This window comes from Chironomus tepperi, unplaced genomic scaffold, assembly GCF_022539635.2.
Source record: "Chironomus tepperi strain 1889 unplaced genomic scaffold, CSIRO-AGI_Ctep_v1 contig_450, whole genome shotgun sequence".
Classification (NCBI taxonomy): domain Eukaryota; kingdom Metazoa; phylum Arthropoda; class Insecta; order Diptera; family Chironomidae; genus Chironomus; species Chironomus tepperi.
The window spans coordinates 516108-542531 of record NW_027226572.1 but is presented as its reverse complement, the minus strand read 5'-3'; the positions used below and the strand labels follow the sequence as shown (position 1 = coordinate 542531).

The 26424-nt window shown below is 31.4% G+C and overlaps 2 protein-coding genes across 2 annotated transcripts; both read right to left on the bottom strand.

Moving 5' to 3' along the window:
- Positions 1-1452: 1452 nt before the first annotated feature.
- LOC139098694 (circadian clock-controlled protein daywake-like) lies at positions 1453-18822 on the bottom strand. The gene is made up of 6 exons (XM_070650958.1): positions 18635-18822; positions 9542-9651; positions 4530-4660; positions 4309-4442; positions 3476-3625; positions 1453-2229 (listed from the first exon to the last, which is right to left on the bottom strand). Exons 1-6 carry the CDS (start codon positions 18690-18692, stop codon positions 2078-2080), a joined length of 735 nt encoding a protein of 244 aa, XP_070507059.1. The 5' UTR covers positions 18693-18822; the 3' UTR covers positions 1453-2077.
- A 2682-nt stretch (positions 18823-21504) lies between these two features.
- LOC139098662 (ATP-dependent DNA helicase RecQ-like) lies at positions 21505-24193 on the bottom strand. Its single transcript, XM_070650906.1, has 3 exons — positions 24071-24193; positions 23097-24011; positions 21505-22949 (listed from the first exon to the last, which is right to left on the bottom strand). The coding sequence occupies exons 1-3, from the start codon at positions 24119-24121 to the stop codon at positions 21708-21710; spliced, it is 2208 nt and encodes a 735-aa protein (XP_070507007.1). The 5' UTR covers positions 24122-24193; the 3' UTR covers positions 21505-21707.
- Between the last annotated feature and the right edge of the window lie 2231 nt (positions 24194-26424).

Genomic DNA, 26424 nt, shown 5'->3' with positions numbered 1-26424 from the left:
GAATAGATCAGGGACTTAGCCTGGATGAGGGTTTTGAATCGCACAAATTAAGTCAGGAGAGAGGAAGCTGATGCCTAGGAGTTTGACAAACTCACGAGCGAATGACTTTCAGTGAAGGCCACCTCAACATAGATGCCTTCCAACTCTGTATAATCCACTCCAAAATCAACATTCCTTCCTAAATTCACTTCCGCTTAAAATTCTTGAAACATCTTAAACTTTTCTAAATATGCCTCCGGTCACAGCCCCAAGAATCCAACACCATTCACAATTCGTAAACAATGAAAACAACACAAATTCAAACTCATTTCTCAAGTATAAATAACAAAGGCATCACTTGATAAAGTTAAAAGAGCAAAAAAAAAAATCCTGTTCAAGTTGTAATTGAATAAAAGTTGATTTCATTTTGCTTCTTCTTCCTCAAAACTTATTCTTCATCTTTTTTTTTCTCCTTTAAAGCATTGCAATGGCAATGCGATTGTGATTGCATGAAGTAGTCTGTGCAGCAATAAGAAAACTAAGAAAATGACCATCAAACGTGCTGTTGATAAGGAGTAAAGGAAGAAGTACATTAAGAAAGTGTTGATGATACTTGAGGCAAATAGAAAAGAAGCTTAACAAGTTCTTCCATGTCTTTTAGAATTGACTTAATGATATTGAAGTAGATGAAAGAGAACTTTTAGGAATTAAACTATCAATGAAGATGCTGTAAACTTTGTTTTCCTTTCTTCTACTTCTGTAAAAAAATTTAAAATTGAATGAGGATTTTAGAGAATTTGTGCTTTTGTTGAGAAAAGTTGGATATTTTGGAAGTTTTGGATGCAAATTTTGTGAAGAATTATTGAAGTTTTTAAGGAAAAATGCTTAATTTTGGAAAGTTTACTTACTTAGTTATCTAATAATTAAATTAAAGTACATTTTTTGTTGATGTTTACAGATCAAATGATGAATTAGAACTGAAAATGTAAACAAACTAAAAAGGGCATGAAACTACATTTGTTGTATGAAATTCAAATTTATTTGACCGTTAAAACATCTGAGATGATTAAATCAATGCTGAAATTCAAATTTATTTTGACCGTTGAATTATCTGAAATGCTTAAATCAATACTGAAGCTCATTAATAGTTGATAACAAACCACAACTTCCTTAATTCATCTCAAAACTACTTAAAACTGTTCAAAACAGCTCAAACCTTCATCAACCAATCTAAAAACTCAATAATTACAAAATTTACCACACAAAACTTGTCTAAAGAACCAAACTAAGTTTCTTTTTCTTATCACAAAACCTTAAATACCAAAGACATAATGATAATAAGTTGTTCCGACAACATAATCTTCTCCTGTTTCCATAATGAAATGCTCCAGTTTTCTTCCTGCTATAAAGAAATAGTCTTTGGACTTGAAGAATTTCTACTTAAATTTAATTAAAAAGCAATTCAAGTTTTTTTCTGATTTTTTTTTATTTATTGATTAAAATTTCATTTGAGCTTTTTTGAAAAGCTTTTTGTGAAATAATCCCGAGTGACACAAATGGAGGAGGCTTTGTTAAGGAGCTTTTAAGGTTCCGATTAAGCTTTTTCATTAACACTACATAGAAGCCTATATTTGGCAGCTATATGGACGCTAAACGGAGGCAGTTCCATTTGGTGATCCAGTGCGGAACCTTAAAAGCTCCAGAGCGGAACCTTAAAAGATCCAGTGCAGAACCTTAAAAGCTCGAGAGCGGAACCTTAAAAGCTCCAGAGCGGAACCTTAAAAGCTCCAGAGCGGAACCTTAAAAGCTCCAGAACGAAACCTTGAAAGCTCCAGAGCAGAGCCTTAAAAAGCTCTAAAAAGGAGCTTTAAAATCTCTAAAGCGAAGCCTTAAAAGCTCCATGACAGAGCCTTCTTCATTTGTGTCGCTCGGTAATTGCATTTACTTCTTATAAATAGAACAAAAAATTAAAATCTAGTCACTTATATCTTAAACTGTACCCTGCCTCTTAAAAGCTCGAATTAAAAATTTAACATAGAAATAGAAAATAAAAGTGGATAAGACAATAAAATGTGAAAAAAGTAAAAAAAGGATAGACTTAATCCAAAAGGAAGTAATTTCGTGGTACATTTTTCAACAGTGAATTTGCAATGCCGGTAAATTCAGAGCTCAACTTTTTCTGTAACTGCGGTTTCATTGCATTGAGAATTTCATGTCCATTTTCCTTCAGAAAGAGATTTGTGGCTTCAGCTGAGGAGAGACAAAAAGTTTTTCCATTAAAAATTTGTAAAACAGATTTTAAACCGCGAATATAAAATGCACAAAAAATATAAAAGAGTAAATGGAGAGGAAGGTGGATGAAAAAAAAGGGATTAACTTAAATATAATGGAAGTGAATTTGTGTCATGTAATAGTTGCATCCGTGTGTATAGTTACATTAAATTCCTTTACATTCTTTTTTTGTATGGAAAATTTATGATGAATATTAAATTTTTAATGCAATTTTTTTTCTTTGTATTAAGAACTTTCATGCTCATATTGTCCATTGTTAGCGTCTGTCAATTGGGTAGGTGTCTGACTATCTGACCAGTTCGTCATATGTTTATGGATGTTTAGCTGTCTGTCATTGTAAATAGTTAAGAGACTTGCTGGTCAAATAGGTTAGGTGCTTGGATCAAATTCTGGTATGATAACCCGAAAGTCGTGGGTTCGAATCCCGCGATATCCAAAATTTTGTCGTTTTAAGGTATTTTAGATACATCGACTGGTTAATGTACGAGATCAAGCCATGATTGGGACTTCGGCCACCTTCAGTGGCATATAAAGCGATTAAAGCTACAAGATTGCCTTAATATTGGAATATTGTCAGAACGGACCTGAAAGCATCGCTTCACGTTTACAAAAATTGTCTTAAAAACGACAATAGAGTCCAAAGGACTTGAAAGCAACGCGGTCTTGATAGGCTGCATATCAGCATCATCGTCGTCCGTATTGTCCACGTCATATTGGCATCTTAAGATCCCATAAGTCTATCATAATCATATAATCATATTCAGCGCCTAAAATGCATTTTTCCAACAAACTGCAAACTTGTACACTTAGTCAAATATTTGAGGAAACAATGTTAATATATGACATGGAATGTAAGGGATGAAAGGTAGAACGTAATCATAGGAACACAACGTTTTACGAGGGATTAAAATTGTTTACAAACAATTTTATACAGAAATAAATTTTGTTAAATTAAATTCAAGGATTATAATTGTTTGTGAACATTTTCATCCATAGATTATGTTGTAAATCACTAAAGTCATTTTAAAGCTTTAAGACTATTCCACATCAAATTCCAACTGACCAAAAGTCCTAAAGCAACTATTCAAATTAATGTAAATTATCAAATTTTAATCATTAAAATTCCACAAAATCCACAATAATCCTCGAATTCCTGATAATCCCTTCCCACATTTAAATTAATTGATTCCACACCGATACTCACTCAAAATTTTGTTGTTGTTGAAAATTTTAGCGACAGTCAATTTTGGTCTTTTGACATTGAGATCAAGAAGAAGAGCATCAACATGCAAAAATATACCATTTGGCTTCTCATTTGATGAAATTCTGCCCTTAACATCTGCTGTCACACCATCTATATTTGTTGTATCATGTTACGGCGGTTGACATAATTCGATGGTCACAGAACATGGAGAGAATGGATGGGAAGCAAGCATAAAAAATCAATTTTTTAGGATGGTAAATATGACAATGTTTTAATATTTTGCTGAAGTGTGGTGCTGTCATGTGATTAAACCGAGATGAGTATGTGGATGGGGTAGATGTCTACTTATGGACTGGAGGTTCTAAAGCTCGAAATATTTGAATTTATTGACTTAATGACAGTCACAAAATATTTGAAAAATTAACGGTCAAAAATTATTTGAAAAAATTGAAAAGTTTAAAAAATTTGAATAATTAACGGTCAAAAAATATTTGAAAAGGAAAAAAAAAAACAATTTGGAATTTTTAAAATTCAAAAAATATTTGAAAGATTAACGATTAAAAAATATTTAAAAATTTTGAAAAGCCAAAAAAATTGAAAAATGTAACGGTCAAAAAATATTTGAAAATTTTTATTTCAGGAACTCAGAAAGTTGATTAGTGACTCTGTCAAGTTAAGCTCGCTGGTCAAGTTAGCTCACATGAACCTCCAAATCCATATCAAAATCACTTCATCATTCAATCATCACTCGGACATAACCATAGCCATGCAAGACTATGCCAGACTCATGATGACCTATAATCTTAATTAAATTTAATGAGCTTTTTCTTTACCAAAAACGGCATTGAATTCTCCACCACCGCTGGCCGGGATAATAATAAGAACACCGCTGCTTGTATATTTGGCCTTAATTACCAAACGTGGAATCGTGACAACAGCATCAAACGGCTTTGTACCCTCACCCAATCTATAATATCATTGAAATAAATAATTAAAAAGCTTTATTAATGAACAGCATTGAACTTTTTTTTTAAAAAATTGCATAGACACTTACGTGATTGACTTGACAGTGAAATTTGAGGCGCCATACACTTGCATATCCTTGAGATTAATTCGATAGCCGTTTGGTCCGCCAGTCAATGCCAATGAAAGCGTGTCCATAACAAATGGCTCAACTGATGGCATCTAATTGTACAAAGCAGACATGAGATGGAGAATTAATGTTTACAGCTTGTAATTTTAAAAAAAAAGTCAAGAAAGAGAGAAAACCTTGGCATTGAAGCATCAACAATGAAAACACACCGCTTGCTATGGCAACGATGAATCACGTGTACTCAGACAATGTTTTTTTTATGTGTGCCGGTTTTTGACACTTCCACATGTAGTTTTTATAAATGAAAAATACATGTTTTTAATCGTATCGGCATATTTGCATATGAATGTGGACATTGACACTTCTTCTTCTTCCTACTCTTGTTTTTGGCGTATATTCACATGCGTACGTATGGAAATGTAAACGATTTATTTATTTCTCATATGTTTAACATCTCTATAATGTTTGACAATGTAGCATTCGTGATGTACTTGAGCCGCATACCAAAAACCTATTATTTGACTAATTTTTGGAGCATGTGCTTGATGCTTTTGTGTTTAATTTGCAATTATTCCTTGAATTATGGGCTTATTATAATCTTAATTCATTAATATTTGAGATCGGTTTTATGTCCATAATAAGGAAATTTTTGATGACATTATGAATTAATGAAATTCGTGAAGGTAAGCAGTGATGAGTCACAGATAATAATCAAGATTTTGAAAAAAAAAAAAATATTCGGAACTTTAAAATCGGAAATAACCTTGAAAGTTTAACGGAATGAATTTAAATTCGGTGGAATCGCGTCAACAGATTTGCATCAATTTGAATATTGCTAATGGATTTGAATCGGCATAACTTGCAAATTAGACTTGATGATGCAGTTGACGTCAAGATAAATGAGAAAGTTAAGGCTTTAGATTGAAGATAAATGTGTTTTTGTTGAGAATAAATCAACTGTCGTTTATTATTTAAATTTTACTTGAAGTTGAATTTTCCCTTTCATAGTTTAAGGCCCTTTTGTAGAGAAATTTAGTTTGTTTTCGATTTTCAAACAATAAAGATCTTATTTATGCATAAAATCAGTGAAAGATAACTAAAAAATCAATAACTGCTCATCATAGACATTATGTAAACAATTTCGATCTAATTTTCATCAAAGTAAGCTTATAAATTTGTTAAAAATTACAAAATTTAATTTAATTTCTTGAATTTTTTGCAGATATTCCAAATTCAAACTCTTTTTCAACGTCCATAGCTCATCTCTGTACTTGCTTACACTTTCCATCTACTCAATTCAATACATCAACTCAAAATTCGCACAAAAGATTGCAAAAACAAAACAAAAACGCAAAAATACACAACAGAAATAAACCGCACAACAAAGAATCACTAATTGCGTTAATAAGTGATTCATTGCAACATCGACTAAGGTTAACACAACATTGAACTTCTGCAAGAACTCAAGATTTCATAAGACTAAAAATTTTAAGCTGAATAATAATAACAGTCGAAGACAGCTGCTTTTATCATGGAATTGACAACAAAAAACAGGTTTTCCGATATTACTGAGATCAATAATTGTAATTCAAGTGCAAAAAGCTCAATAATGCTATCTGCCTATATAATTCAATGTCAGAAGTAAGTATTGAAGCAGGTTAATGAACATTATTAATTTGAAGAAGGAATCAATGACTCTAATTAGTGGCTCGATAATTGTTTGATTATTTAATTGAATGAGTCTGTGTTGTGGGGCAGTGGGTTAGTCGGGAAGGGGGTCAAAGTCCCCAGGTGGGGTCAAAATCCTCTCTTTGGTAAACATCTTCAATTTTCGGGAGTTTTTTTTAAAGAAAAATCACAAAACTCTTAGACGTCCAATATGACGTCCTTAAATGACATCATTGTTTGACCATCCTCAACACAAAAGCAGTAGCCATCATCATGAACCCATTGCATGATCACAAACTAATTATTATTCAGTTTATACACATCTTTGCACACTTGATTTCATCACTAAGCAATCGCAAAGATTCAATCACACATAATTGTTCATAAACAATACCGAGAGCACATGTCAATTGCGAAAAAAAAGAGCAAATATTGTTTCTGTCTCACAATTATTAAGTGATCTTGAAAGTTTGCTAACGAGACACAACAAGAAGATGACATGAAAATCTCGCATTGTTTGAATATTAATTTTGACGTGAGTTTTAATAAGAAGAACAAATGTTGAGAATTGTTGATTCTTTTTTATTTTTCATAGAAGTGGAATGCTAACATGACATTTGGTTCAAGGATTAGAAAAGCTATGTGAAATAACTTTATAATACTTAATTTGTGGTTCATGGCTTTGAAGGGGTTTCTTTCAAGTATTTGCAATTCTATGTAATGAGAGTCATTGAAAGTAGTTTTGAGGGTCATGGAATATTCGGACAACAAAACTAATTGAATAGAAATTTTTTGCTAAGCAGTTGGTGCTTCTGACATTGAATAATGTGTAATTTTAAGAAAGCTTGCTGCACATGTAAAAGTGAAAATCTTTTGACTGTTGGAGTTAACAAAAGATTGTAGTCAAACCTAATCTGAATACTGTGTTTTGGCTAGGACACAGTACAGAGACAAGACAATATTGGTGCAATAAAAAAGCCCCGTAAGCTCAGGATCATTGATATCCAGAGCTGAGCTCAAGCGATTCGCTGATAATAACGACAATCTTATATGACTACAATCTTTTATTAACTCCGAAAGTCAAAATCTTGTGTCACGAGTGAGGATGGTTCAGATCTCTGCACTCATTGAATGTACTATTCAAAGTGAGGATCAGAACTACTATTGCATCATTAAAGTACCGAAGTACTTAACCATCCCGCTAAATAGCAGCTTCGACTGATCGAAGTCATCTAAAGGTACAAAGAACTTTACCTATTCTTTTAACTACCTAAGAGTCCAAACCAAATCCAAACATTTTATGGCACATCTTAGACACACATGACGCAAAACGGGAGAGCATTGCAGAGTTTAGTTTGAGAAGCACTGTCCCTAGCAGACAAGGAATGTTCTCTCAAGAAAAGATAGTTCAGATCTTTCAATAACAAGCTCTCAAGAGCATGGTCTTTGCCTCTTAGGGTGTGTTATCCGTTGTGGATTCAGTGATCTAACCTGAATTAGAGAGTATAACACAAATTATATACCCGAGTGGGCAAAACTACGTTTGAACTATTCATCAACTGGACATTAACTTGCTATCAACTAGTTATGACATATTTTTGTCCACTCAGCGTAAGTACAGGGCCACAAATAGTATTAGAAAACTAACTTAGAAAATTACAAATCATTCGAATAATGATAGGATTGATGATGATACATACTGAATGAGCAGCTTAATTTCAATTCAAATTCCGTAGCAACAAAATTACATCTATTAAGGCAATATTCTAGATAATTCTAGGAAATAACAATGAAAAATTCATGTAAATAAGATGAAGATAAACAGATATGAAGAATTTAATGAGAGGGAAGTCAAACAGAAATATTCAGAATAAATATTTGATTGAATAACATTGAATTACCCAGTAATAATCTACAGTAATCATCAAGATTATGCAATAAAAATGATGGGAAAAAATTGAAAAATTGAATCGATATAAATCCGGTCTAGATTCAATTATTAATCAATCTCGATAAACTTTAGAATCAAGTTCCAAAATAGAAAAATAAAACTCAGTGGCAAAACCGACAACTGATCATAAAATTTTCATAACAAAATCAATATTTTGGATATTTTATATCAAATATTTCTATGCAATGCAGGCAGCAACACAGTTCTTGCAATAATATTTCATTAGCTATAACTAGAAATGAAATTAAAATAAGAATTTTGTCCCTTGAGCTATAAAAATTCATCATTTTTTTCTGCATCAATGGCAATCACTTCTGTCTGCTCAATAGTTCAGCATGGAAAAAGGAGCAAAAAAAAACAGCATTTTTGATGCAGGAAATTGAAAAAAAAAAAAAAAATGTTGTTAACGAGCAAATGGCGATAAAAATTTATTACGGTTTATTGACCGATGACTATTTGATAAACTTCTGGATGTCCTTTTGGTTTTATAGTTTGTAACTGAGTTATGTTATTAATAAGAGCTGATTCGATATGTCGGTTAGTGCTTCGGGGAGTTTTTGGATTTTTACAATATTGCTGATTATTAAATTAATGGAATTGAATTTGAGGATTGGAAAATCTGTGGGTGACTTCATAAAATTTTTAGTTATTTAAGGGACTAGAGATTGTTAGCTGAAATATTTAGTAGTTTTGAACAGCACAAGTTGGTCAATTGATCCAAAATATGGTACTAGGTCGACGTGACTCTAGCATGATGCTGGATTCGCATCGAATCCAATACCGAGCTAGAGTCACGTCAACCTAATCAGTTAATCGATCCAAAATCAGGCAATAAGTCAACATGACTCTGACCTGGTGTCGGGTTCGATTCAAATATCAGAGTCATGTAAGCCTCAGCTGTCTTTTTGATTGATTAACCGATTTGTGCCAATTCGAGATTTGGAAGTGCAAGAGTTGAGCAAGAGTCTGCGATGTCTAGAAGAAGACTTTCTGATAATTCGAGTTTGACAACTAATGTAGACTTCCTTCTTGCCAGGGGCGTAATCATAACATTTTGAGAGGGTAAAGAGGTGCAGTTTTTGGATGGATCGCAGAATTTGGGGAAAAATGTGGGATTTTTTCATAAAAAATCCAAAAAAAAGTGAAGACTTTTTGCCAAGACGAGGGAAAAGAGGTTTAAAACTCCAAACCTCCTGCCTTTCTGAACAGCCCTGTCCCTTGCTAAGTCAATTGCTGTCAGTATCTCTCAGAAGGAACAAATTGGCTTAGATGCCAAAATTCACAAAATTTTCTAAAAATCCCAAATCTATTCCATTAACTGAACATCAAATCTATACAAAACCATCAATCTTACCTCAATCTCTGGAATTCCCGATCTCAACCATGGCCTGAGATGATGAAGTGATCCTTTTAAACATTCAACTAAAGCTGGATCAGCTGACCGACACTGTTTGATATATGGAGCTGTAAATAAAAGCGAAAGGAATTTTTAAATTAATTTTAAATCAACATACAGCACACGTCGGTAGCAAAACTTTCAGTTTGAAACATAAATTAAAAAAAAATAAATTATAATTTGTGTGGCTTTGCAATCCGCATGAAAATAATTTATGAATTTCAATTTAACATCATCACTATCTGACCGCAAACAGTATATATTGTCGTTTTATGTTCACTGCACTCCACCAAATGTCGCATTTTCAATTCATTTTAATGCTCATCTTTTCACCGGCTTTATCACGTCATCAACATTATTCAATCTAGAAAAAAAATGAATGAATTTTCATGCCGATCGGAATCGTTCGTTTGATTCAATGAAAGATGCCAATTTTTGAAAGAGAACTGCAATATGATATTAACCAAGTAGTGAGACTGCCTAACGATGCCAACACAATGATGCCAATTTTGACAATTCAATGAAATATTTCGCTGTGATTTTGACATGACCGCGGTAATGAAACGTGATTTCTTTTGTGGATTTGACTTGAAATAATTTACTGTAAATAAAATTTTGTTGACCGTTCAAAAAGAAGCCAACAGCTCGCATGTTTTATGGCTTGAAGATATTTGCGAATTATCAGTCATTGACAGGCATTTAGTGAACATTCTATCGTAAGAGATTTAGCATTCTATGCCACTTTGATAGAGTTTTTAAATCTGTTGTTCTGATAGCTCTGAATACATTGTTGAAAAGTCAAATGTCATGAGTATTTGCTAAGTTCTATTGCTTTATCAGCAATTTTTCTAGCCTGGGGTTATGAAGGAATTTTTCATGCATTTATGCTTCATATCAGTTTAAATTCTAGGAGTTATGAAACATATTTTACTGTATATCTAGCGATTAAGAGTTAGAACTTTTTGTGAACTGAACAACTTTTAAGAGCTTAAAGCTGGAGGTCTAACGATAGTAGACTGGGAATCTGCTCTAATAATTGGTGATATTCATACAGAATTCGAGTCGATTTTGAGCTATGATATTTGGCAATTGTAAAAATTTCTGAACGTCTGGATTAGGACCAGAGGTTTTCAAACTTCTTAGCACTTCTTAGCGCTTCTTCTTCTCTTTTTTCGGCATATAGTTCTGAAAACTTTTAAAATTCTGCAAATTTAGTACTTCTCAGAGCTCAGCTTCAGAACCACTGATTTAAGCCGAGTCCAGATCATCTGGCAGAAACTATTGAATCCTTAGATTCTCCCTAGATAATCCAATTCCCTATCTAGGCCCAACCAAGAACAAACAAGAACCTTAAATCCAGTTCCATTTCAGTTCCAATTTAAAAATTAATTCAGCAATTTATAAAACAACAGAATTCTCTCATTTAAATGAATAGTTCTGACTATATTTTGACTAGCAAGTGTTACACAAGCTGATAAAAATAAAAAAATTTCACATATTTTTTCAGGATAGCATTTAAAAAAGAAAAAAGCTGCATGCTGACCGATGACATATCACAAGTTAATTAATTTTATGTTGTCATGTGATACGAGCATGAAAAAATATTTCTCATATAATAAATACTTTACATATTTTTTTTTTGTAGGACATGAGTGGGATGATATGGACATAAATGACAACAATGGATACAACAAACAGTATAGTGTGAGAGCCAGAAAAACGGATGATTGTGATATCAAAATTAATCAAAATGTTTAAACATCAGAGACAATTGTGATTTTTGCATAAATTTACATTGCATATATTGCACATGTTGTGCAAATATTATGCTCCATAAATTTTGCCGCCGTTTGCATATTATGAGTTGAGTGAGTTGAGTTGATATTGTATGAACAGCCCGGTCTAGTCACCAGCCAACAGCAATCGAGCACCAGCCAAAAACGAGTTCATTAATCTTTCAAAAATATGTATATGCTGTACATATATCCAATTGTACATTCATAGAGATCTATCCGACATTTAAAAACTAAAGCTTTTTTTAATAGTAGCAAAAAAAAAGATATATGCGCCACTCAGTGCCTCTCTGAAGTCAATTAAAAACATATTAAATCAATGGCAAGTGGCAAAAGCATATCAGTTGTTATACATACGATATATATCGCAGTGTAGGTTAGTTATGGCATGAAGAGATGAAATAAAAATAAAATTCATACAGAAAAATATGGAAATACACTAGTTTTTTTGTGCTGCTGCTGATGCATGCTGCAACGCACATGAACGATTGTGTAAATATTAAATTGTATCGGTAGATGAAGGCGAGGATGGAAATTTGTTTAAAGGTTAGTAGTCAGTGCGCGCTTTTTTGGTTCTATATTTAGCATCAAAAGGGAAAGCTTTTGCAGCTATAGCTTTTGATGGTTTGCCCAACGGATAACGAGCATGATCATTAGTATTGTCAATTATATTGATTGAGGATACTCATGGGTACGCTCATTTAGGTAAGTATGTTCAATATCGGTTAGGATTTTGGTACGAGTCCTTTGTTTTGCTAAGTCATTGGTATAATATTTTAGAACTTACACTGAGGCTACCCAAGAATGTATACAAGCCAGTCGTTCTCAGCTGTAACCAAAAGCGAATTTCTTTGCAAAATTATAACCGATTTCGTATCTCGAACTGGCAAAACATTTCGAGCTGTCTTTAGACATTCTTACGCACGACAGGACCGTGCACTAAGTAAGTATACTCATGTGTTAGTATATCCAAGGTGAGGTCTTAGTCTGTTAGGGATTCAAACATAACCTACAATAATCCTATGCTTCTATCCACCCTTAGTCCACAAAAAATCAATCCCCACCCAAAATGCCCACCAATCAACACCATCTCCCAATTAATCCGCTACAAACGGTAGTGGCTATTCATGTAAATAAAGTAAAACACTCTCAATTTCAATATACTATATATGAAGTGGAATTATTAGGAAATATACATGAAAATGTCTAACATGAATAGCCGCGGCCGTATTTTTTTCTCTTTCTTCATGTTCATTTTCATCAGAATCAAGTTTTGCAAAAAAGTAAAAAAAGAGAGATATTCATGTCATTAAACTTTAGCTGCATTCGATGCTGATATTGATTTTTACGATAGTTTTTTTTTTTCATTTCTGCTGTTGCTGCTGCTGCTGCATCCATGTAAAAGAAATATTTATACATTTTTTTTCCTCGAGCATAGTTCAGTTGAGCTTTTTGCTTTGTCAAAAAAAAAAAATCATTTAGACTATTGCATGTATGGGGGTCGTGAGTAAGTGATGGGTAGTAAAATTATGGATTGGCTGTTAGGTGGAATGTACTGTGAGGTTGTAAGCCTCAACCTACACATTTCACATGGTATAAGGTTCATGGTTGGTTATGCAAGGCATAAGAACTACTTGACTATGTTCAAATGTCGTCTATCCATGATATTTAGATAGATTCAGGGTCTGTTTTAAATAATTCAGGTCTTTGAATACTTAACTAACCCTGATTGGTCAGATGGAAAGTCTTTTGTAATATGGTTCTAAACCCTAACAGACAATGAACCTACCCATCTAAATAAGCGTACTCATGTGCATACTCAATCAAAAAACTTGAACGTGCTCTATTTTGTAAGTCTATTGTCTAATAATTAAGCAAATAAGCCTAATAGGCCTTGAGATGGGTTCAGCTTACTGTTTAACTCAAATTACGCTGTAATTTCACGTGCTTTATGATTCTAAGACCTTTTAACCCCATTAATCACATGTAAAACATATAATTTTGCGCATATCTAATAAATTACACAGCACATAGCATCCGAGACTCTTAAATTCAATTATAAATACCAGACGTCACACACGAACGACCCCTATGTTAAAAGCATAATCCATATGAATGAATTATTACGACATACAACCATTGAGACATTGTGCCAATTTTATTTTTTTTCTATTCTTTTTCTACTATGTCTGTGACTCATTCTCTTTATCTCTCTATAGCGATTGCAAAAAATTTTTATTTTTCCATGTCGTTTAATTTCAGTCAGAGTAAAAATTAAAATACTCGACCTGAAAACTGGAAATACTTAATTTTGCAATGTTTGAGAGAAAAAATGTAAATAAAGCAATTTTAAGCATGCATATGAATATTAAGTTTACCTTTGATAAACGAAACTGTGGATTGGCATAGAGAACATTTGAGAGGTAAAAAATGCTTATAGAAATAAAGGAATTTGTGGAAATCCTTCAAACTATGAATTAGATTCCATTTAATTCATTCTGTTGAGCTATTGATTAAAATAATTTAAATTGCATCAAGTTTGACGCTTAAAAATAAAAAAAAAGTACTTTAATTCCCACAGAATGACTACTTGAGGATATTAAATTATGACGACTTATATAGCGGTACCCTAGAGTTTAAGCTACAGCTCTAGAGGGTTTTTCTGGGAGGAAGGCGGTCAAGGGTTATTCCTAATTCTCCCATAAACTGGCTACATTCCTGATTGTGCTTTTTATGGATTGATACTAAGATTTGCATCTAGTAAGAGGCTCCTTGTGCTCCAAGAGCAACATGGCTCTTAGGCTTACAGTGGCTTTTAGCCTTACAATAAGACAATAAAAAAGGAATGCCAGTAAAGAAGGAATCAAAACTGAGAATTTGTACAAGCTTTGTGATTCGGTCAGCAATAGTCAGATCAATAGCAATAGTCGGTCAGATGGAAGGTCTTTTGTAGCAACCTAGGCTCCAAATCGGAGCATCGTTCTAGTAATTAAATATGGTTCCAGTAATTAAGTGTGGTTCCATTAATTAAGTAAGTAATTCTCGGAAGAATTTAATAGTTTTCAGATTCCAACGCAAAAATAAATCTGTGGCTGCAATAAAAATACGATTTACAGCAATAACTTGTTAAAGTTCAGTCACCTCAATTCACACGCATTGCACATTACAGGGTCATAGTCAGGGTATGGAACTCAATAATTCCGGGAAGGGTACGATATTGTTGTCTCGAAAAACTCAAGCAAAATAAAGAATTTCTTTCAAAAAAGGGGGTTTTGGGAATTCGACCCCCAAACCCCTCCCCACCATGAATACCCCCTGACGCATTCTCTACTTGATTTATTGAATGTGGCGAGAACTATATAAAGCTCAAACATAAATTCCATTCCATCGACTAAACTCAGTGTCAATAAATTATCACAGAATCGATGTCGTGCTGAGCAGACGACCTAGAGACGTGTAAAAATAGGAAGCAAATAATCAAGCGGAAGTGAATTACATTAAGTGCTTATACATCTTATACTAAATCAAATTTTCACAAAACCGATAATGTTCTTTACGCATAAGCTGCTCATAGAAAATGTAATTTAGGGTTTTTGTCTCATGGCTGTAAGTTAATTTTTGAAGGTAAATTAAGTAACAGATCATGAAGGTTGAATCTCATATGAAGTACATCAGATGATTGTTTATACTTAATTCATTCTGACAGACAGATCATAATCATCAGACATTAAATGTTTTGACTTTGAAGTACTTTAAAAAGTATGTAAATTGAGCATGACAATTAAGTGGAAGCAAAGCATAATAAACAAGTTGTTTTGATTTTTATTTTTGTGTATATTGAGAATGGTCATGATTTGTGAGCAATGGCAAATGCCGAATAACGAATGTTGATATTGTTTAATCATCCGTGAATGCCTGTTGAATATTCTTAAGAAGGCACTGCTTTTATTGACGGAAAAAATTAGAATTTGGCTTGAGAAATGATGTAATTGGTATTGGGATATACTGCGCATTGGAATATACCGCATAGTCTAGGCTGGATGCAGACATTTAGCGGTTTCGAATGTAAATATTGGCACTTTATGCAGCTATGGAATTAAAATTACTTTAAATGAATTTCGGTTCTTAAATATTGCGAAGTTCAACTTGTAAGGACTTATAGCCGGGCCAATAACGCAAGCAATCTAGCAGTAGCTCGATTGCTGCTTCATGGACGTCATTCAAACGTTTGTCAATCGGGGTCAGCAAGTACAACTAAGCAAGTACAACTAAGCTTTAATGAAAATGTTAATTAGTCTAATTATAGAAGATTCGACAGATGACATTTAATTAAGATAATTTAGCTAATAAATTTAGTTTCCTCTAAATTTAAATGTGTCCATTAATCTTTTAAAATGGAAGGACAATAATTGGGGATTTCCAGAGTATAATTTTAGAAGGATCACGAAAATGTTTCAAAAAATAGAATCAAATTGTCTTCAAAAAGCGGTGAATTTTAATTTTTTTAAATTTAAATTAGAGATTTTTGAGATTCAAATTCGAATTTTTCGAAATTTAAGTTTAAATTTTAATTTTAACGAAATTTAAATTTAAAATTTTGCGAATTTTTCGAAAATCAAATTAAAGTTTTCCAAACTAACTTTTGACTCCTATTTGACAATTTTGAAAAGTTTTAAATTTCAAAAGATTTGAATTTTAATTTCGAAGAGCTTTGATTTGAATTTCGAATTCGATACTGAATTTCAGAAAATTCGAATAATTCAAATTTGAACTTCAAAAAATTAAAATTGAAGTTTCAGAAAATTTGAATTTGAATTTTGAAAAACTTGAATTTCAATTTTGAAAAATTCAAATTTCAACTTCTCAAAATTCAAATTTGAATTTGGTAAAAATTTTAAAATTCGAGCTTTGATTTTAAAGCATTTGAATTTGAGTTTACAAAATTTCTGATTTGAATTTCAAATTTCTTGAATTTTAAGTTCGAAAATCTCGAACATGAATTTATAAAAAATCAAAATTCAATTTAGAAAAATTCAAATTTGATTTTCAAAAATCTCGAAAATTTTGAATTTGAAAATCTTAAACTTTAATTTCGAAAAATTGAAATTTTATTTTCGAAAAACAAAAATTGAATTTCAAAGCTCTCGAAAATTTTAAATTTGAAAACTATTTAAGATCCTTGACAACATCAAGTTCCATAAACATTGTAACTCATTGTAAAAAACAGTTTTTAAGAGGATTAATATGTCCTCTAAACTCTCACATGATTTTGTAACGTGATAAACGAATTCAATTCTTAGGTCGAACAGTCACAAAGATTTAAAAACAATTTTTTTATCTCTCATTTCAAAGCTTCCGGCATAAAAAATTGTTTTAAGAACAACAAAGCACGATTTAATTAAGTTAATCTGTGCGATTTAATAACTTCAATTGAATAGTTTAGCCACTATCCACAATTTAGCAATTGACCCAATGTGACTCTTGTGGCAATTAAACGAACTAATTAGTTTTATGGAATTTTAAAAGTTTAAAGATGCTTGCTTATTATTTAATAAATCTGAAGAGTCATTATGAGAATTTTATTGAAGTATTTTTGTTATTAAGTCTCTTGTTAAGATTTATAGACTTGGAGAATGTATAAAAAAGAAGTTAAAAGAAATTAATCTTGATGTCGTCCACAAATGACATCACTAAGAGGATTTTTGTGTCTGTTAGTTAACATTTAACATTAAAATTAATTTTCAGATTCAAAATTTGACGGGGAAATTACGCAATACTAAAAATAGCATTTTTTGACCTCTTACCCTCATAGCATGCGGTTACACCCAACATGGTTAAGGTTCAAACTGATTATGCATTTCATTTTTGCACATTCCCATTGCCACTATTTTGCAAACTTTGTTTCGCACAAGAAGGGGCCGAAATCCCCAGCGTCAAGTTGGCTGGAGTCCTTTTCAGCCATTTTTGCGTCGCTCGAGAGTTGCAAAAAGCCCCAGTGATCAGTTGACCTGGAGTCGTATTAACAGCCATATCTATGTCGTGTGCCTTTCGGGTGAAGGTTCTTCAATTAGTAAGATTTTTTGAGATAGATAAATTACAATTTCTGAAATAACCTCAAATTCAAGATAATTGTCTAAGTCAATTAACTTCATTAATGCTTCATTTCAAGCAATTAGAGTTGGTCTAATCAGGTAAATCACTTTAAACATTGAAGTTTAACTTTGAATTCCTATCGCAACTAAGATTATATGAAGCACCTTTCAAGTTACGTAATAAGTGAACGAACCCCAATTTCAATTTTGCAATTTAAAACCGCAAAATTTCACATTCATTTTCACTCATTTTTAAAACCAAAGTCTAAACACAAAACCACAATTTTTCTATCCATTTACAAAATTTATCTTCAATTACAAGATCGCTTTACAATTTTCAAGAAGTTTGCGAGAGTCTTGCTTTAATTTGCCAATAACAACATTTATGGATAGTAAAAAAATATTGCCTGAGGTCTTTAAAATTGCCTAAGCAATCTTCATCTACAATTTTACATAAATCTCTTTAATAAAATGTTTACACAATTCAACAATTTGCTCTTCAATTCTCTGAATTGGAAGTAAAGCTTGTTTTTCATTTTTTGCAAAGCCATACAAAAGTGTTTTTCAAAATTGAATGTTTTTTCAACTGTTTTTCAATTTTTTCAACTTTTTCACAATTTTTTTATTTTTATTTTTTAAATTTTTTAATTTTTTTTTTGATTTTTTTAAATTTTCTAATTTTGAAAATTTAATTTGAAAGATTTTTAAATTTATCTATAAAATTTGAATTGCTCAATTTAAAAAATTTAAATTTGAATTTTTAAAATTAAAAAATAAACTTTTTCAAACTTTTAAGTTTTTGAATTTTAATAAAAGTTAAAAAAATTTCAATTTTCAAAATTAAAATTTTTAATTTTTTAAATTGCTCATTTTTAAAATTTAAATTTAAAAATAAAATTGTTTTACAAATTTTTTAAATTCAATTTAAAATTTTCTTTTTTTTTCAAAATTTTTTAAATTTAATAAAAATTTCAACATTTTAAATCTTTTCATTTAAAGTTTAAATTTAAAAATTTAAATTTAAATTTAAAATTTTAAATTTTAAATTTTCAATCTAAAACTTAAAATTATTTTTTAAAAAACTAAACTTATTTCTTACAAATTTAAAATTTAATTTAGATAAATTGAGTTACAATTCAAAATAAAAAGCAAAAATTAAAACTTACGAATTTCCTGTGCTGTCACAAAAAGCATAAAGCTTGAAAATATTAAACACTTCAACATATTTTTAAAATTTTATTTTTTTATCACAAGACTTTAATTTTTAAAAAATTCTAAAAATGAATTTTCCGTTTCACGATTTATTTAATATTTTATCGGAATGTAAACTTTTTAGGTCTTAACGTCTCCGCGTCTTGTGTGTTACTACTTCTGACTTTTCATACGATTAGTTTTAAGACTGATCAACAACATTGGGGCTGCTTGTTGAGTTGTTGCACTTTGAGCGCGTTCGTTTACAAGTTTTTTTTTCTTCTCTCCACTTCTTCTATTTTTTATTTTGTATTTATGTCTCAATCTCAAGTATATGGTTAATATTTCTTATGATTTTTCGACCTTGCAAGTGACTTTTTAAATGTTTTTTTTTTTCGAATCTCTTCATTTTGACCGTCGTTAGAAGTAAAAATTGCAAGAAATAATTGACGTCGATCGATTACAACTTTTTCATTTTTAATGACAATCTTCTCAATATTCACATTAAAATTATGTTAACATTTGCCTCATAATTAACATCCAAGGTACTTTTAATGTAGAATTTTTTGTTATTTTTGTGCAAATCGAACCGGAGTCAATATTTGCATATGTGTGTGAAAAATATTTACAAAAATTGAGTAATTAAATATGACGAGAGATTTAATTATAAATTTTTATGCTAATGAGCGATGATTCTGGGTTTTTTTTTTGGCCTTATCTAACTTTATATCAGGAAGAAAAGGTTTGATTTTGTTAATTTTGTATTCAAATTAGCATCAATTTATCTTTTTGTTTTGATTTAGATCAGGAATTAGTTTTAAAGTTGATTAATTAAGTCTGTTACATAAGTTAGAATTTAGTGCAGTGGTGGACAACCTTTCATTTTTTGTCAAAATTAAAAATCTAGTTCATCAAAATTATGTACGCAAAAATCTAGTCCATCAAAATTGCGTACCTAAAAATCTAGTCCATCAAAAATTGCATACGTAAAAATCTAGTCCATTAAAATTACATATGTAGAAATCAAGCCCATCAAAATTTTGTGCGTAAAAATCTAGACCATCAAAATTACGTAAGTAAAAATCTAGTCCATCAAAATTCAGTACGTAGAAATCTAGTCCATTAAAATTACAAATGTAAAAATCTAGTTCATCAAAATTTGATACCTAAATATCTAGTTTATCAAAATTAAGTAAATAAAAATCTAATCCTTGAAAATTACTTACTTAGAAATCTAGTCCACAAAAATTAGGTGCCCAAAAATCTAGTACCTCCACAAATTTAAATCATTTCAAAATAACGTACGTAAATTCAAATTAATTAAATTTAAATGTCAATCTCAAAAAAATTCTCAGAAATTAAGCAAAAATTTCAAAATTTCCTCTCATTAATCTAGAAAAAAAAAGAGTGGTTAAATATGTAATTTTATTATTGATTGCCTACAGTCACGTGAAACTTCCACACATATCTTGAAAAAAATTCATTACTAATAGCTAATAAAAATGAACTTGAACTGTAATGGTAAATATAAAATTGCAAATGCGAGATGATTTCGCAAAAGAGATTTTTGTTTGTGCATTAATTGCAATTGCAAGATAAAAAAAAACTGGGTAAATAATATTGGACGATGGAAGGTTAGGCGGTTAGTGAAACTGTGAATTTAGAGTGAATGTATGTCTTATACAGTGTAGCATGTTCAATAGCGCTGCACGGTACAAAAAAAAATAAAAATTACCATAAATGGATGTGAATTTTTTTTTCGTTAAAATCAGAGTTGCAAAACCGTACAAATTCTTGATAATTTGTTTGGTTTTGAAGAAAAAAGCGGACAAAACCGTACAGATTCTTGATAATTTGTATTGTTTTGGAGCAAAAACCATATAAATTATCAAGAATTTGAACGGTTTTGCAACTCTGAAGTTGATTAATGAGATAAATGTTAAGGAAGTTTCCTAAATATAACAGTTAGTGTAATAACTACAAAATATTGTATAATAGCATTATCAAGTTTCAATGTCAAGGATTCTTTAACACAATAAGGTGATTTTTTTTCATATTTTTTTTCTTTCTCGTTCAATTAGTTCAATGAACAACTCAAATGTATGGATCACTATAAGTAATAAAAATTCATATCTCGTCATTTTTTTGCTGATTTGAAAGCAAGAAACAAGCCAAACTATATCATTATTTTTGACGATGTAAACGTGAATGTAACATCGTGTCGTCGTTTGTTGTGCTGAAAATCTAGGGTATGGAATTTATGGAGGTATTGACGAAGAATGAAGATTTTATGGCATTGATGACATTGACTGTATTAGGATTTAATGTATTGCTGAGAAAAATATTTCAATATTTGAAAAATAACTGCTAAAAAATAACGGTCAAAAAATATTTCAAAAATAACGGTCGAAAAATATTTCAAAAAAACGGTCAAAAAATATTCGAAACATAGCCGCCAAAAAATATTTGAAGAATAACGGTTGAGAAATATTTGAAAATAACTGTTAAAATTTATTTGAAAAATAACCGTCAAAAAATATTTGAAGAAACAACGGTCAAAAAATATTTGAAGAAATAACTATCAAAAAATATTTGAAGAAATAACAGTCAAAAAGTATTTGAATGAAAACGGCCAAAAATTATTTGAAAAATAACCGCCATAAATTTTTTGAAAATAACCGATTGAACCGGTTTAATTTTCAAATTTTATTTGACCGTTATTTTTCAAAAACCCTAAAATTCAAAAAATAAGGATCAAAACTTTCCATTTCAAATCCACATCGCCGCATATCACATCACAGCTGCAAAAAAAGTCAATGAACCGACACCGACAAAAAAATTAGCATAAAGTAAACAAAAATATAACAAAATTTTTTTTATTTCAATGTTTTCATTTTAATATTTAAAAAAAACTTGATGATACTTCCTAGGTGAGCTATGCTCAGATGAGTAATAAATTCCAACATTTTTGAGGTATTTGGATAGAAACAAAAAAAAAGAGGCAATGAGATCTATCACAAAATTTCCTTATAGATATAAAAACCAAATTTAATTATCACTTTTGTCGCTTTTAGCGCATGAATTATCGGACTTTGGCGAGGTTGGATTATCGTTACTTCCGCGCATTCTAATCATCGGAACTACAATTTTGCATGTCTTGATTTCAATATTATTCAGATTATTTATATCGATATTCTCCGGTTCTTCACACCTATGTCCTTCCATCTGCTTCTTATCACCATTCATATCCATCGTTTCCTGATCGACATTCTTTTTCCAATGCGAGCAGCAAGGTTGACCGTCACCTGATTCACTTATTCTTTGTAATTTTGGACTTCGTTCAAGCGTTGCCGGCGATGCCAATTCTACCTTTAATGGCGACTTGAATGTTTCTGTCAATGACACATCCGACTTGTCACTTTCACTGGCAAGTCGCTTCCTTGGTGAATTTTTATTTAAATGAGATTTAAAGGCACTAAAATCGAACACTTTATCATTTGCATTTATAACATCAATTGACACTTTATATCGAGGTCTTTCATGTACATCGCCATCAACAATGAAATATTCAGTATCAGACTTAGTCAGTGACTGTAGATGAACCGATGTTGGTTCCCATAACAGCTTCTTGGTCTTCAGACGCATAAATTTAGCGCCTTTTGGTGTTATACGAGAATAATCTTGACGATCAGTTCCACCCCATAATTCAATGAAATTTTCTGCATTTCTCATGACTGTATATTTATCCACAAATCGCTTTTCCTTTGAAATCTTCAAAATGCTATTCCACCATTTTTTTGACTTATTTACACCATATGAGAAAAATTCAACAGGATGTTTTGGATCAAATTCCGTTGGCATTGTGCCGGTTATAAAATCAACAAGCATTTCAAGCTTACATTTTCCTTGATATGAGTTTATGAGCTTCAAGACCACCCGAACATCATCGGTGACGTCAATTTTACCATCGACATTGATTTCTTTATAAAGCTTACTTAGACCGACTTTAGTTTGTAGAGTTTTTAAGCAATTATCACAGCACGATTCGTGTACGACTGATGGAATGTATTCTTCGAGATAACTAAGTAATGATGCACGTCTGCAATTTGTGGTTGTTGTATATGCCTGCATTTTGGCAAGCAAAATTTGGGCAGAGTTAAAGCTTCGGTTTGTATACATTCCTTTCCTGTAATTTTCCTTAAAGCAATAGTTGTGAAATTTAAAGTCTTTATCGCTCCAAAATATTACTGATTTTGCAGGTTCTCCATCTCTTCCAGCTCTGCCGGATTCCTGTAAATCAAATTTAGTTTAACGGTTTTGTAAAATTCAAATTTAACCGGCTTTGTAAAATTTGTTAAGATAATTCAAATCTTACAAAACCGTTAAATCTGATTTCTTTTCAAACTAAAGGTTAGCACAATTTAAAGCATCACTCACCACATAATAAGTCTCAGGATTCTTTGGTATGCCATAATGAATAACAACACGAACATTTGATCGATCAACGCCCATCCCAAATGCATTTGTGGCAACAATAAAATTAAGTCTACCGCTCATAAAATCTCTAAGTGTCTCACTGCGTATTTCCTCGACAAGACCTGCATGATACGGTCTTGATGTAAAACCTTCACGAGTCAATATTTCTGAATAATTTTCTGTATCAGCCCTTTTAAAGCAATAAATGATAACACCAGAATCACTTGGCAGATCCAAAATGAAACGTTTTACATCAGATATAAAGCTGTGCGATTGTGGAGTGCATGTGTATTCGATATTTGGAAGATCTAATGGAACTCTTAGTATCAATGGACATCTTAAGCACAGATGACTGCAAATACTAGCTGTTGCATCTATTGTTGCTGTTGATGTCAATGCAACGACAGGAATTAATGGAAAACTCTCCTTTAAAGTCCTTAAATGTGTATATGATAAACGATGCTCTGCTGATGAATTTGACGTACATTGAACTTCGTCAACAGCAAAAAGGCAAATATCGTCACTATCCATGGAACTTTTGAAGAGTCCTCGTATGTATCCGAAATTCTCTGGTGTTGTATAAATAACAGTATAATTCTTAACATTATTACGAGCATTCTTTTGTAGTCCACTAACAAAGCATGCTGGGATTCCTAGACTTTCTAATTTCTGAACTTGCGTTTCCATCAAGCTAATTAGAGGTGAAACAATGATTGCTTTTTTGCCTAAGAATACTGCCGGATATTGATAAATTAGTGACTTTCCATATCCACTATTTGCGCAAATAAAGACATCATTCCTTTTGTACATTATTTCTGAAATTGCTTTCCATTGATCTTCCTTAAAATTGTCAATATGAAAATAATCTCTCAAGACCTGCAAATAAATCAATTAAAATGAGACATTTACGACATGATTTATGAAATCTTCATTACCTTTAAGTGATCCTCATTGGGATGTTCGTGAAATTCATGAACTACTTCCATTTTAACTTTAATAAATGCTTATTTATTCAAAAATATTAAAAAATTCCGCGATTTAACTTTTGTAGCATTTTATAAAGAAGAGCGCAATTGTCTGCAGTTTGTCGGTCTGTCCACTTTAGGTTCAATTGGTCTTCTAGGTTCTGATTACTTTGATGACGTTCCATGCTTTATATGTATAGGATCCAAGTACGTAGCAGATCTAGAAGACGAGAACTACTGGAGATCATTTTGTTAGTCGATTTCATCCAATGAAATCAGTGTGAAAATTTCAAATATTTTTTGAAAGTTATAATTTAAATATTTTTTTGCCGTTATATTTTTCAAATATTTTCTGACCGCTACTTTTTATTAAAATGCGCTTTTATCGATCACGAATGACTGCATCTATACTACATTTAAATTTCCCGCAACTGTTATTGTTATTCGCGAAATGAATTGCACAATTTTTGAGACTTTTTGTTATTTTCAAAAGATGGTGCTGTATTTAAATTTTCAAAGACCGTTAAATAACCATAATGTTAATTTCTTATCAACACGTGGTGTCATCATTCAGTCTAATTATTCAATAATTCTCTTACAAATCCTCTCTATAATTAATGCTCAAAAATTTTATTAAATTAATCATGTCATGCTCAGTTTGAAAATGTCTTTTAAGTCGTGCAGATTGATTTTCTTGTTGATCACTGTATTGAATTTAATTGCGTTGGGATTAGCTAATACTGAGCAGTGCTTTTACGTGTACGTTTGCTGTCAACGACATCCGCAGACATACGCTTGTTTGGAATACTGTACACCGACATTTGAGTGTGGAAATCATCTGGTTGAGACTAATGATGATGATTTGAGTGACAACGGACAATTGAGTACAACAACAGAGGATATAATAAGAACAACAGGAAGTACAACTGAAGAATCAGCACCAAAAGATCCAGAAGATCCAGTAGGAAACGAAATTAGGCAACCAGAAGGCGGATTTCAAAAAGGAAATTTTACAGCCATAATAGACACTAAATTGTGTCGAAAGGGAATGCGATTGACCAACGGAAAGTGCAAACGAGTGTTTTAAGAAAAATGTCTTTTAAATTTATATTAATTATACTTACTACCTACCTCACTGTGTGTCAATGCAGCTCTAGTTGCATTTGGACATATCGATGTTGTGAATTTAAGCAAAATGGTTCAGAAATAGAGTGTGTAAAAATGTGTGAGGCACAGATTAACTGTAAAACGACAATTACTACATCCACTACTGAGGCATATGAAGGCGATGCTGAAAATTTTGAAAGCGAGGAATTTCCACCAAAACCATTGGATTTACGGTATCTACGGAGAAATTGTAGGACTGGATATCGATTTGTTAGTGGAAAATGTAGGTTGGTGATGAGATTGCAGGATAAACATTCAGATACATTGATGGATGTCGAGGATAAAAATTAAACTATTAAATATTTAAAGATTAAGAATTAATTTTGCAACGGTTTTTTAAAATTTAAAATATACTTGAAAAATCAAACATTTGTATGGTTTTTATGAAACAATTATATAGTTTTATTTTTAAATTTTAAATGACCGTTAAAACTTCAAACAATTTTATACCTCTGTAATAATTGAGTTAACTCCAATCTGACCCATTTTCACCTCAATAATGTAGAATAACTTTATTAATAGTCAAATTTGATAATAAAGGAAATAAAACAAACAAAAAAGTCACGTTTTAAATTTTACATATTTAAATAATTCGTCTGCATTTTTGGCTATTATCAGATTTAAAGCCAAACCGACATTTTGTATTGAAAACATGAAATGGAGCAAAATTAATCTCTTCAGCAGGCTTACATTCAATTTCTGGTTTACACATTTCCACACAACGTCCTTCATAATATTTACAGCACTTATATTTCCATACACAACTATTTTCGTCCACCGTTCCTTGAATAATGTTTACAAAAATTAAAATAATTAACAGTTCCAGTTGCTTCATGGTCGTTCCGTTGTTGGTTTTGTGCCAAAAACTCTCCTACAATGTCCAGATGAATCAAGCCTAAAGCCTGATCTGCACACTCGATTTAGAGTCGAAACTGAAAATCTTTCAAGAATTTCCTCTTTTTGAATCTCTTCCTCAACTACTTCTTCCTGTATTTCCTCCGTATTACAATTGACAAATTGAATTATTATAATGATCACTATAAGTAAACTTAACAGCTTCATGTTCACTTGTCAAATGACTTGGTTTATTTACGTTGGATTCACTTTTAGCGATAACATTTTGACCTGTGGATTTATTTGAGCAGCGACTTCATTGC